The 12,046-nt window shown below is 42.3% G+C and overlaps 1 protein-coding gene across 3 annotated transcripts in view; it reads left to right on the forward strand.

Annotated features, from left to right (window-relative positions):
- The window catches only part of nr6a1a (nuclear receptor subfamily 6, group A, member 1a), an 81,714-nt gene that overhangs the window by 50,711 nt on the left and 18,957 nt on the right, over positions 1-12,046 (forward strand). Inside the window, exon 1 of one of the 3 annotated variants that reach the window (XM_034306585.2) lies at positions 8,853-9,151. The exons of 1 other annotated variant lie outside the window; for it this stretch is intronic. In XM_034306585.2, coding sequence (XP_034162476.1) covers positions 9,109-9,151 — 43 coding nt within the window. In that variant the 5' untranslated portion in view covers positions 8,853-9,108. Of the gene's footprint in view, positions 1-8,852; positions 9,152-12,046 lie in introns of those variants that run through there. One more of the 3 variants, XM_034306584.2, reaches the window with a different exon arrangement.

Genomic DNA, 12,046 nt, shown 5'->3' on the forward strand with positions numbered 1-12,046 from the left:
TCCATAAACAGAAAACTTCACCCTTTATCAAGAGCCGAATGATCTTTGTTAAATAATTACTTTTTTAAATTAGGCGTAGATTATGTGGAGCGTCTGCAGTACGAGTCTCTGTGAAGGAGCTGTTACTATAGAAACGGTAACACATTAGAACGAGCAAATGTTGTTGTTGTTGTTATTATTATTATTATTATTATTTTGCACAGCAATATGGCAACAGTGCAAAACACCTATTGCTGCAGTCCATTGTACTCTGAAACACCCGACTTCTGATAGGGAAAAGTGCAGTGGGACGGTCGTTCAGCTTGGACACAATCCACCAAGCCAGAGTTCTGTGATAAATCCACGCAATATGGCGGCGCTCACAGCCAACAGTAAACAGATTTCCCTTTACATCATTTTATTTACTTAATAAAACTTGATTTTTCTTCATATGTAAAACAAGTTCGCTGTAAAGCCTTTCCTTTATGATGCAAATTAGTCTTAATAGCATGCTGGTTGAGAATACAGACACACCAGGAAAGACGTGATGAGGACGATGGCTACACAGAATCTTCTCCTAACCATTCATTCGAGTATTAATGCATTTCTGTAGTGAAATTACATTAGCCTGTAGGTTCCCTGACAACCAAAACATGAAACTGGGCAGCACGTTGGCGCTTTGGGTGGTTAATAAAGGAATGATTTGTAGCTACAATGGTGGCTATAAGCTTCTTTCACTTGTCAAGTACGTTAGCCTCGTAGCTCCAGTGCAAAACTAGACACAAGAGACTGTATGTCTTTGCTGGTGACTAGACCTTGAGCAGAAATGGTGTCAGGTGTAAGGGGTTATAAGGGTTAAGTCTTAAATCAGAGTCCTTCAATCATTAATACTGCGTTATAAAGAGAATATATATCATGTTTTTAGTTTTGCAGAAAAGCCACACAGTGCAGAAGCATTTAGGAGGAAAGGAAGACCACACACTCCTGACTAATCCCAGAACATGCAGTGGCATATTTCTGTGAATTCAGATGCTAAGTCACTGCGTTGAGGCTCTGTGAGAGAATTTCTGAGTAGGTGTGTGTGTGTGTGTGTGTGTGTGTGTGTGTGGAAGTTAAAGGCTCTCCACAGTGACAGATTTATAGCGATGGACCCCGGGGTGCTTTCTCTGCTCGCTGAAATGAAAATAGAGCGCGAGTTAGAGATCAGCCCTACGGAGCTGCTCAGTTTAAATCATTAGGATTGAGATGGTAAAAATTAGACGCCGTGGTCCAGAGTTCAGGCCGCGATTGTGCTTATCTTAACATCTAACAGTGACTCAGGGCATTTTTTTGATGATGATGATGATTCCAAAGGTCGGCGGATGAGTTTCGGCTGATTCACATGCGGCTTGTTTTGCGTCTCAGTTGAGTCATGTTTTTTTGGTTGGTTATGTTGGTGGTGTTTTTGTACTTCCCTGTTCTTCTCATGATGATGAACACGCACACACACACACACACACACACAGCTGACGGGGAAATGATGACAGGCATTCACATGACTGAACAGAAAGCTGTACTTAATTCCACTCTATTATTTTTGCATTATTCTCTTTGTCACATGTTGAGTATATTATTTATATAGACTGCTTTTAGCACTTTTCAGCTTTCATGTTCAGTTCTGACTCCTCTCTCTGAGTGTGTGTGTGTGTGTGTGTGTGTGTGTGTGTGTGTGTGTGTGTGTAGGTGTGTGACACTCTCTGTTCTTCCTTTAACCGTCGCACACTAGTTTCTGGTCGTTCAGTGGAAACTTGCAGCTCTTGCATTTTTTTATTGACTCCATTGACTTGTAAGGATAAAACTTGCAAAAAAAACCAAAAACAAATCAATGTAAATGGAATTATGGACATGAAAGCAGTATTACACAGTAATAAATCTGTCATCTGACATTTCATTTGCTAACTGAATATCATGACAGAGAGAATAAAGAGCTGTTCAGAGTGAGCGTTAGAGAGAATATTTCAACCACATAGAGGAACTTTTCAGCTTGTGTCCGTTTTATTTTTACTCTCTGAACACTGTTTGGCCATTTGTTACTTGTGGTAATGAAGGAACATCTGTGGAACCAGATGTCTTCTTTATTTTGTCCTAACCTCCGCGTTTAGTGACGGATTTCTCTTAAATGTTGTGTTTCTGCTGTCCTCTGCTGGTCACTGTGTAGCAGTGCAGTGCGATGGTGTGTCCTTGTGGCACTGCAGTAATCACTGCTGTCCCATTCTCTCTCTCTCTCTCTCTCTCTGTGTGTCTTTCTCTTTCTGTCTCTCTCTTTCTGTGTGTCTCTCTTTCTGTCTCTCTCTTTCTGTGTGTTGCTCTCTTTCTCTCACTCACTATCTCTGTCTTTCTGTGTGTCTCTCTCTTTCTGTGTGTCTCTCTTCTGTCTCTTTCTGTGTGTGTCTCTCTCTCTGTCTCTCTCTGTGTCTCTGTGTGTGTGTCTGTCTCTCTCTCTGTGTCTCTGTCTCTCTTTCTATGTCTTTCTGTGTGTGTGTGTCTCTCTCTGCCTCTCTCTTTCTGTGTGTGTGTGTCTCTCTCTCTCTTTCTATGTACCTCTCATACTTTCTCTGTCTCTTTCTGTGTGTGTATGCATGCCTGTCTCTCTCTTTCTCTTTCTGTCTCTCTTAGGGCTGATTTACACATCTCTGAGCACGGCTCTGCGTGCACTTCAGCACGTCGCGTGCGGACACTCACACAGGGTGAAGTATTTATACTTGCACGTACCGTGAGCGCGTCCTCTAGGAGGTGCTGTCTCAAAAACCGCACTGGAATTTACTGAATTAAACAGAAAAGAGAAGCCAAAAAACAATGCAAGTTCCTTGTTTCGCTGTCGGATTGATAAGTAGCCTAGAGCGGGGGTCTTCAGTCTTATGAACAACTTTCATTCCAGCCAAACAGGATGCACACTTGATAGTGGATTGGAGACCAAGATGAACTGAATAAACAAGTAGAATCCGGCCTGACTCCTGCCAGGTTGGAATGAAAGCCTGCAGCCACACCGGCCCTGCGGGGATAAGACTGAAGACCTCTGACCTAGTAGATAACACAGGCATTTTTTTTTTTTCTTTTTAAAGTGCTGGAAAAAGAAACCTTGTGCGATTAATTATAAACCGAGTGAATTCTCACTGAAAGTATTTGTGCAGTAACTCTTTATCAAAAGAGCTGGTATCAAAGCACTTCAATGTAAGTAGCGTTTACATCCACAAATCTGTCAATAACGGAATAACGATGCTTTAGTGTTTATTTTTATTACGTCGCTGTGGTTTACATCACCTACACTGTGTTTATTGAGAGTCTGTTCGAAGAAGGAGAAAGTAAAGTGTGCGATCCTGCAGATGAATCTGGACAGTATAATGAACTACAGCCGCTATAGAGCCTTGCACTCAATATCATGATTGTAGTTTTCTGTAAATAAATTCATTATGCAATAATGTGATCATAATCACGGCGTGTGACGCAAGCACGAAGCTCAGGGAGAAAACACTCTTCTGTTCATTTATACTCAGGGTTCAGTGTGAGATTTTATCACACAGGAGAAGTGTTTATTAAAGACACCCGTCTGAGGAGCTAACCCCAACCCCAACCCCGACTGAGATTTATACACAGCGTTTTCATCTGTTTCTGTCGCTGTTTTGAGGTTACTAACGGCCCACACTTTCAGAAAGCAGTTTCAGAGCATGAGCTCGTCTAGAGAAGGAAGAAAGTACTGAGTGTGATGAGGGGAAATTTAGTTGTTTACACTTTAAGCGTACTCTGAACAGTATTACTCTGATTTAAACAACATCACTGAATTTGTTTAAACCCACCAAAGAAATGTCACAACATCTCATCAAAACGTTTCCGTGTACGCAATCAGACACTGAAGGTACACACAATGTGTAGTCAGCTCGTGGGAGGACTGCGTGCCACGTGTACCCATGATCCCCCTCTGCCTCACGATACTAATACACGTTAACGCAGAAGTATAAATCAGCCTTCACTGTCCCTTTCTTTCATCCTCTGTCTCTCCTGCTCTTCCTTGTGTGTGTGTGTGTGTGTGTGTGTGTGTGTGTTTCTCTCCCTCTCTTTCTTTCTGTTTCTCTCTTGCTCTATTTCTGTGTTCTTGCTCTCTCTATTTCTCTCACACTGTATATATGCTGTGTGTGTGTGTGTGTGTGTGTGTGTGTGTGTGTGTGTATATATATAATCTGTCTGGCTGTCTCTCTTTCTGTGTCATATCTAATCACGTTGTTAAGTGTGTGTGTGTGTGTGTGTGTGTGTGTGTGTGTGTGTGTGTGTGTGTGAAAGGTGTATTTTGTAATTGTGCACATCACATCAGTGTGCGTTTGATCATCTCTACACAAAACATGATGCTGATGAGCTCAGCGACATGCGCAGATAACCCTGCGCTAACCCTGCGCGCACACACACACACACACACACACACACACACACACACACACTGACAGGAAACGCTGCGTACTTCTGTCATCTTTGACCCTGAGGTCAAAGCGCCTGATTACGCCATTCATCCTTGCCGCAGTGAGCAGGGGGGCCGCGGGGGCGGATATACAAGGTCAAGGGTGACATACGTCCCCTTCACACTGCCTAATTCCTCCTTCAGCTAGTTTGATTGTGTTTTACAGTCTACACACCAAGGTCGCCTTGTTTTACATCATTGTTTATCTGTACACACACACACTCGTCTTGTAACCTTCATTAGTCCGTTGCGTGCTCCCCCTGGTCTCTCAGGGTTAATATTCTAATAAGATTAATTACTCCAAACACACTAATTAGCTTGAAAGTCTTTTCACACAGGACAGAGAGGAATTATACAGCACTGAGGACACATTTTAACCCCAGCGACAGGAATTTCACTTCATCAGGGAGCTTAGGCAAGGTCATGTTGAAGAAATGCAATGCTTTGATTGTTTAAATCACCGTAGTTCCAGTCAGCTCCTGATTTCCCCACAGAAGCTCATTGATCTGTTGGGATTGTGCAGGATTTCGGATCTCCACACAATGCCACCCACAGCTTTAGCGCCAGCAAATTAATGTTAGAGCAGCTAAATAAATGCAGGTCACCTCCTTTTGTCTGAATGTTTATATCTGAAGAGCAGGTCAGATTCAGACAACCGTCTCAGTCAGCCCTTGTTTCAAACATTCAAACTTCCAAGAAATTCAGTGCTTATTTTAAAAAAAAATGGACATTAAGTTTGTTTTTTAAGATGTGCAGATTCCACACTTCTTCCATTGTTAAGACTCTGAAAGCTTTTCTTGGTTACCAAAAATGTCACATGGGAAGCGTGCTTTTTTTTTTTTTTAAACTCTATTTTCTGGTTTTGGTCACTGGCCAATTCTCACCCGCCAGCCAGCTCTTCGCAACCCGGGATACGTGCTTCCTCCGAGTCACATGACGCCAACCAACCACAGCTTTTCAAACTGCTGCTCGTGCTGCATCACAGTGCAGCGTAACACACTCTGAGGAAAGAGCTATCTACCCTCTTCCACATACATGAGCTCACAGAAACCCACGACTGCCTAGTGTTTCTGTGATTGACAGGGAACAGGGAAATGCCGTCCCTCCCACTCAGAAAGTACATCCGGTTATGCTTTCTTGGACTCGTGGCAAGGCTTCGTTTATTTTATTTATACATATCTCTCTAAATAACACATTCACGTTACAATAAAATACATCAGTGGCGTAGATCAATAAAAAAGGTAACTAACTGCTACTGTTCACGTTTTATTTCCTGAAGGCTAAAAGGCTATAAATGGTAGCTAATGTAATTTACATAGATAATTAAGAAACTAACGGAAACACATGAGTGTACAGTAAACCAGGAAGGGACGGGTTTGCCTAACATCCTGTCCTGATAGTATTTCTGATATAAAATATGGTCTTTCCCTTTGTGTCGTCCCTTAAAAAAAGGGCTGTGAACGGTGTTATTTGACTTGACGTGTGTTTAGATGCAGTGTGATTATGCGTTTGTAGAATAAAGTTATATAACAGTGTTTTTGTGTTCCTGATTCTGAAATGATTGTCTTTCATCCGTGCGCACTAATTAATGCGTCTAGTAAAACTTAAAGTAATTCCCAACAGGCAGGATGCGGGATTCGGAAGCACACACTTTTGAGAGAGTTCAACAGGGAGTACGATTGTTTGTTTCTGTAGTTGGACGAGGAAAGAAAAACATCAGTGAGACCTCTATCAGCAGCCTAGGCAGCTACAAAAAAAAAACCTCAGCCTTCATTGGGTAGTGATTTGTCCAGCCTGGTGGAGTTGACTGCTTAATGGCTTTATCATCTCAAGAGCTCAAGAAATTTCTTACCTCAAGCTTTCGTATGCAGGTGTTACTTTAAAAGTGGGAGCTAACTTGTTCCATTGACGTGCCACCACATTTAAGCAGCTATAAAGAGATGAAAAGTACGATGTGGTGTTCTTCAGTGGCAAATTGTTGTAGTATATAAGAAGAATAAAACACTTGCTTTTGTTGGAAAATAATCAACTTCAGGCTGATAATTGTAACTACTACCCTTTTGTCGATTATGTTCCAAGAGAGCTAAAAACAGAAACACTAGCCACTGACACTTTCCTGTACAATAACAACAAGCACACACACACGCACGCGCACACACACACACACACACACACACACACACACGCACACACACACGCACACACACATATACACGCACACACACCACCTAGTGGTGACTTTCTGAAGTGTCTACAATACCAGTGCAGTGGTATAATCACCATGTGTCTAACACACACACACTCTTGTAGAGGTTTTTGCTTTAATCCTCCAGACTTCACACTGCATAGTTCTGTGAAGCTCAGGAAGAGCTCGAAGTTATTCAGGAGAGAATCTGAGCCCTGAGACGAGATATGAAAGATAAGAGTTTTGAACACGTCAGGAGACGCTGGAATCTAAAAAGCAGTTTCTGATTCTGAAAGGATTTTAACAACAGTTCTTCCAGAAAGCACAATACAGACACCAAACATGTCTTGGCTCATCAAAGCCTTTACCTCCTTTGGGGTAAAAGGAGGATTTGGGTACATAAAAAAAAAAAAAAATTAAACTCATACTTCTTCCACTCCAAGTACACTGTATATCGACTTTTTTTTTTTTTTTTTTTTTTTTAATTTTCAAAACCTCAAAAAATATTGTCATGTCTTTTAACTATCTCTTTCATCCCTGATATCGATGTTTTGCCTTTAGACTTTTTCTTTAAGCACAAACTATTTGAGGTTTCAAGCAAATTCAAAATGTGCTGGGGTCAGACATCACAGTACTCCGTTCTCCTGAGGAACTGAAGAGTCGCACTTTTAAACAAAAAAAATTATCACTACAGATATTTTTATTTAACATTTCAAAACAGGAAGATAAAATATGAAAAATAACCATAAAAAAAGTCGAATCTGCTACTTAATAAACGGAGAGTAACAGTGGAGTTGGTTAGTGTTACAGTACGCACAATACTCACAGTACTCTCAGACAAGTGTGTTATGATATTAATCGTATCTAGGGGTGTTACGATGTCACGGTTAGTCACGCAGCGACTCCTCAAAAAGTTCATAACCCTTTCTCACACTACAGCAACCTCCATTTCTGTCTCTCTAACTGAAACACTCCGATGCTAAATTCATTTTGCTTGCTGTGTGTGCACTCAGAGCGAGTCATTTTGTGTGGAGCTGCTTCCAAAGCTTTGGGGTTAACTGAGTTTTTTTTATTTTTTAATGCCTTTAATGTCTTTTTGGGCTCAACTTCGATACGAACCAAAAGCAGGACAGAGATGTGATGACTTCACACACAAGATTTATGAACAACACACAGTATATTGTTTCTGCTGAGAAAATTAAACAGTTTAGTGTTTATCGACGAGTTGTCATAGAAACTACCGACTTTTTGACCAAAGTAGCGCAAGATTAAAACCAATTATGGAATTTGATCTTTTCGTTGTCCTGTTGGTTTTTGTTATATATTCAAGAATGTGCAAAGAGATTTTCATACAAAGATTTTGTAATAAATTTTCACCCCTGGCTGTGTGTTTGATTGATATTGTGATACCGTGATATTTTTAGACCAGATTATCATACCGTGAAAAGTTCAGACCATATCACCAACCTCTATGTCACTATAACTTTTTTAGGGCAAGTCTTTTTTTTGCACATTTGCTCAGCGTGAGCTTCTTTTTGTTCATCACGTCTGTTTGTCAATTTTTAAATTTTTTTTTTTTTTACGCTGGAGGAACCTTGGGCACAGCTTGTCCGAACGTCCTGAGCTCTCTGCGGTAATTAAACGCGCTCAGCTTGGGTGTCAGGCGTAGCTGGAGGGCCAAGCTCAGGCACGGGTGAACAGCTGCAGCAGAAACTTGAACCTTTGCTGTCTTCATTCATACTGCACTCCTACTACACCCCCTCTCCCTTCTTCTCCACCTCTACATGACAAAGTCCAGCTCAGCTCCTCTCCTCCTCCTCCTCCTCCTCCTCCTCCTCCCCTCTCTGACTCTCCTGTTGCATTTGAATGTGAAAAGCTTCTTATGTGTGGTTGCCTAGCGGTGGGGAAGAGGAGGAGGAGGAGGAGGAAGACGACGAGGGGGGGTCATTAGCAAGATGTGGCCCTCTTAGCGTGCGGCTAATGCTAAGATATGAGTCTGTTGCAGCGTTATACTTATGATGATGTAGGCAGCGAAGAGGCTGAGGGTTCAGGAAAGGGATTCTTGGTCATTTCGCGTGAGGGATTCACCTCTGCCTGCCTGTGCACTTCAAGAGAGAAAGAAAAGGGAGGAGGCTTGTATTGTTCCACTTCAGGGAGGGGTGGGTGGGTGGAATAGGGCTATCAGTTCCACTCAGATAACCCCCCACAACGTCATTGGCCCTCTGGCCATGCCGTGACCCCTGGGGCCTGAACTCCGTGGTCATGTGACCAAGCCGAAAGTGACCAGCAGGCTCGACTGGGAGGAGGAGGATCAGAGCCAGAAGGAGCTGAGAGGAGAGGAGAGGACAGCAGGAGAGAGAAAGGCAAGAAGAAGGACAGAGAGGGAGAGAGAGAGAGAGAGAGAGCGAGAGAGAGAGAGCGTCATGAGGCCTAAGCCCTACCCGACGAGGATACACTTATGACTGAATGGCAGGAGAGACATGAGATGGATTCATGGGAAGGTGAGCAAAATGAGAAGAAGGAAAGAACGAGTGAGCTTGGCTGTTGCTCTTTTTTTTTTTTTTTTTTTTTTTTTTGTTAATGCTGGATGTGGTGCTGGACACATTAAAAATCTAGTTGCTGTACGTGTGTCGTAGATAACGCTCTGAGGTTTAAAAGAATAAGTTAGAAGATCTCAGAATGGTGGAAAAATCCTTGAATTCTGTCCATCTTGAGAAGTGTGGGTGTGTGTGTGTGTGTGTGTGTGTGTGTGTGTGAGTGATGAGTAAAGGCGCAATAGGAAGATTGCTGTTTCTATACAATTAATTGGTGTTACAGTTATGAGAAGCTAGTATGGGCCTGGTACTGTGTGTGTGTGTGTGTGTGTGTGTGTGTGTGTGTGTGTGAGAGAGAGAGAGAGAGAGAGAGAGAAATGGTCAGAAGTATTACATAACATAGGAAATGTAAACAGCTGGCTCTGCAGTAATCATGTCGAGTGCTGAGAAAACATCTACTGTGGATTTGCTATAATGCTAATAATGTGAAGGTTGTAGTGTTTTTGTGTGATGTTTCATGATGCAGCACGCATGATGTTTGGGGCGTGTGTGTGTGTGTGTGTGTGTGTGTGTGTGTGTGTGTGTGTGTGTGTGTTTGCTGTGTGGTATGCAGGCTGCATCCCATCTGGAAAAGGTTTTCAGTGCAGCTTTGTTCATGCAATGAGGAATGAGGAGCGGGGGTCAGCAGGACCTGGCGCTCATCTGGTTAAAAAAAAACCCCCGACACACACACACACACACACACACACACACACAGGCGGACCCCCCCCTCCTGCCCTCCTCCTACTGTAGCCCAAACTTCACCCCTCATTCCTCCCGGGTTTTATCACTTTGACTTCAGTTCCTCCTCAGCTGATCATAAAACCAGCGTCGTAACATTTGTTTAGCTCAAGAACAACAACGACAAAAAAAAAAAAAAAACCACAAATATGGTGTGGGGAAAAATAAACGAAAGCGAAATCTCAACAAGAAGCTAAATGGTAGTCAATTAAAAAATATTTAAATTTAAATATTGAAATGTTTTATCATCACATTGTGGCAGATCTTATCGTGAGATCTTTAAACATTCCTGTCTTACATTTTTATTTTTTCTGTCCTTTCCTCTCAACATTTCAATCGAATGCTTCCTTGCTCATTAACATCCTCCCACTCGTTCACTCGCTCTGACGTGATATTAGCTTCCTGAAGTGCGAATGTTAGTTTTATGCTAATCCGCCCGCGTGCTTCCTGGCGGCTTCCTTGCAGCGATTTGATGTGATGATATCGTCACGTCGCGATACGAGGTGTGAAGTGTGCTCCCTCCGTTGTTTTTCTTTCATCCATTTGGTGGAATTGTAATGCTGTCACACACTCCTTGAGGTTTAGCGGTATCAGGATGTCATTAGCACCTTTGAGGAATCTTTAAAGGAATGTTGCAAAATTGGGGATTGTAGCTTTAACATTTTTTTTTTTTTTTTTTGCAGATCTTTCTGGATAAAACTAGCTCTGTTTAAAGGTTTAAGTGTGAAAGACAGTCGAATTAAAATGGCGTCAGTCACAGTTGAATATGACCGAGGGTGCTATGCAAAATCGCCATTGTGTGTGTGTGTGTGTGTGTGTGTGTGTGTGTGTTTCAAAAGCCCCTACTGTACAAAGCCCCACCTCCGCTGCTAATCCTATTGAGCGTGCTGCCCCTGCCCTACTCCTGTGTTATTGTTACCAACAGGAGGGAGGGGATGAAGATTTCTCAGGGTTCCCCCTCTCTTGCTTTCTCTCGCTCTCTCTCTGTTCCTCTCTCCCTTCTTCCTCTTGTCCGTTTTTCCATTTCTCCCTCTCATCAGTCACTCTTCCGGGCAGGAAGTCACCTCTCAGCGGCATCTGTGGGTGGACTGGGTGGTGAGGGGGTGCTGTGTAGGCTGATCTCTCTGTGTGTGTGTGTGTGTGTGTGTGTGTGTGTGCATACTTATGGGGGAAGGGACTCAAACTTGTGTGTGTGTGTGGATCAATAGCTGTAGAGGAGGTCTGTAAAACAAGGTTGAAGTGATATAGCAAACCCATGCACTCTGATGGCCGTTTATACGTTTATACTGGATCTCGCACCCACACACACGCACACACACACACACACACACACACTCACTCACTCACTCACACACACACACACACCTTTACCTTTGTGTCTTTTGAAATGAAATCGGAGCTGCACACACATCACACACGTTTCACACACACACACACACACACACACACACACATCTGATAGCTCTGTAGAGCAATAAAGGCGCTATTTTGACATCATCAGGATCGATCGATTGAGTCTCGGTGCTTTGAACACGTGAACACGAGTCTCTTTTTTCCTGTCTCTGTAGCTCGGGTTGCCTTTGAAGCCGTTTCTAATGTGTAACCTCGCACACTCGATTGGGAACGAAAGGTTTCCACTCGTCCTTCAGTTTATAACGATGCTTCTACACCAGGGTACGGTGTCTCCTCTCAACACATATGTATTAATATATGAATATGAATATGTTCACATATTAGGCATATTAGGGAAATGATACTATTCCCTTGGGGATTTTTCTCTTCCTGAATCTTGTAATGACAAGAAACAAACTACTTATTCTGAAATGATGCTGAGATTGGCATTGATACAATAAGAATAATAAATTAGATAGTAATGGTGATATGGCGAAAATATCGTACCACGATACTCAAAGGCATTTCTACATTACCTTATATATCACGATAAATAGGTTTGTTCACAATCTACCAGCAATACAGTTGCATTTTTTAAAAAAAAAAAAACTTGTTCAATGACACTTTATTTAATGGCTACAAAAAAAAAACACCACAAAAAACACTGAAACAGAGGAGAAAAAACTATAA

The sequence above is a fragment of the Pangasianodon hypophthalmus genome, chromosome 8, assembly GCF_027358585.1.
Source record: "Pangasianodon hypophthalmus isolate fPanHyp1 chromosome 8, fPanHyp1.pri, whole genome shotgun sequence".
NCBI classification, from domain to species: Eukaryota; Metazoa; Chordata; class Actinopteri; order Siluriformes; family Pangasiidae; genus Pangasianodon; species Pangasianodon hypophthalmus.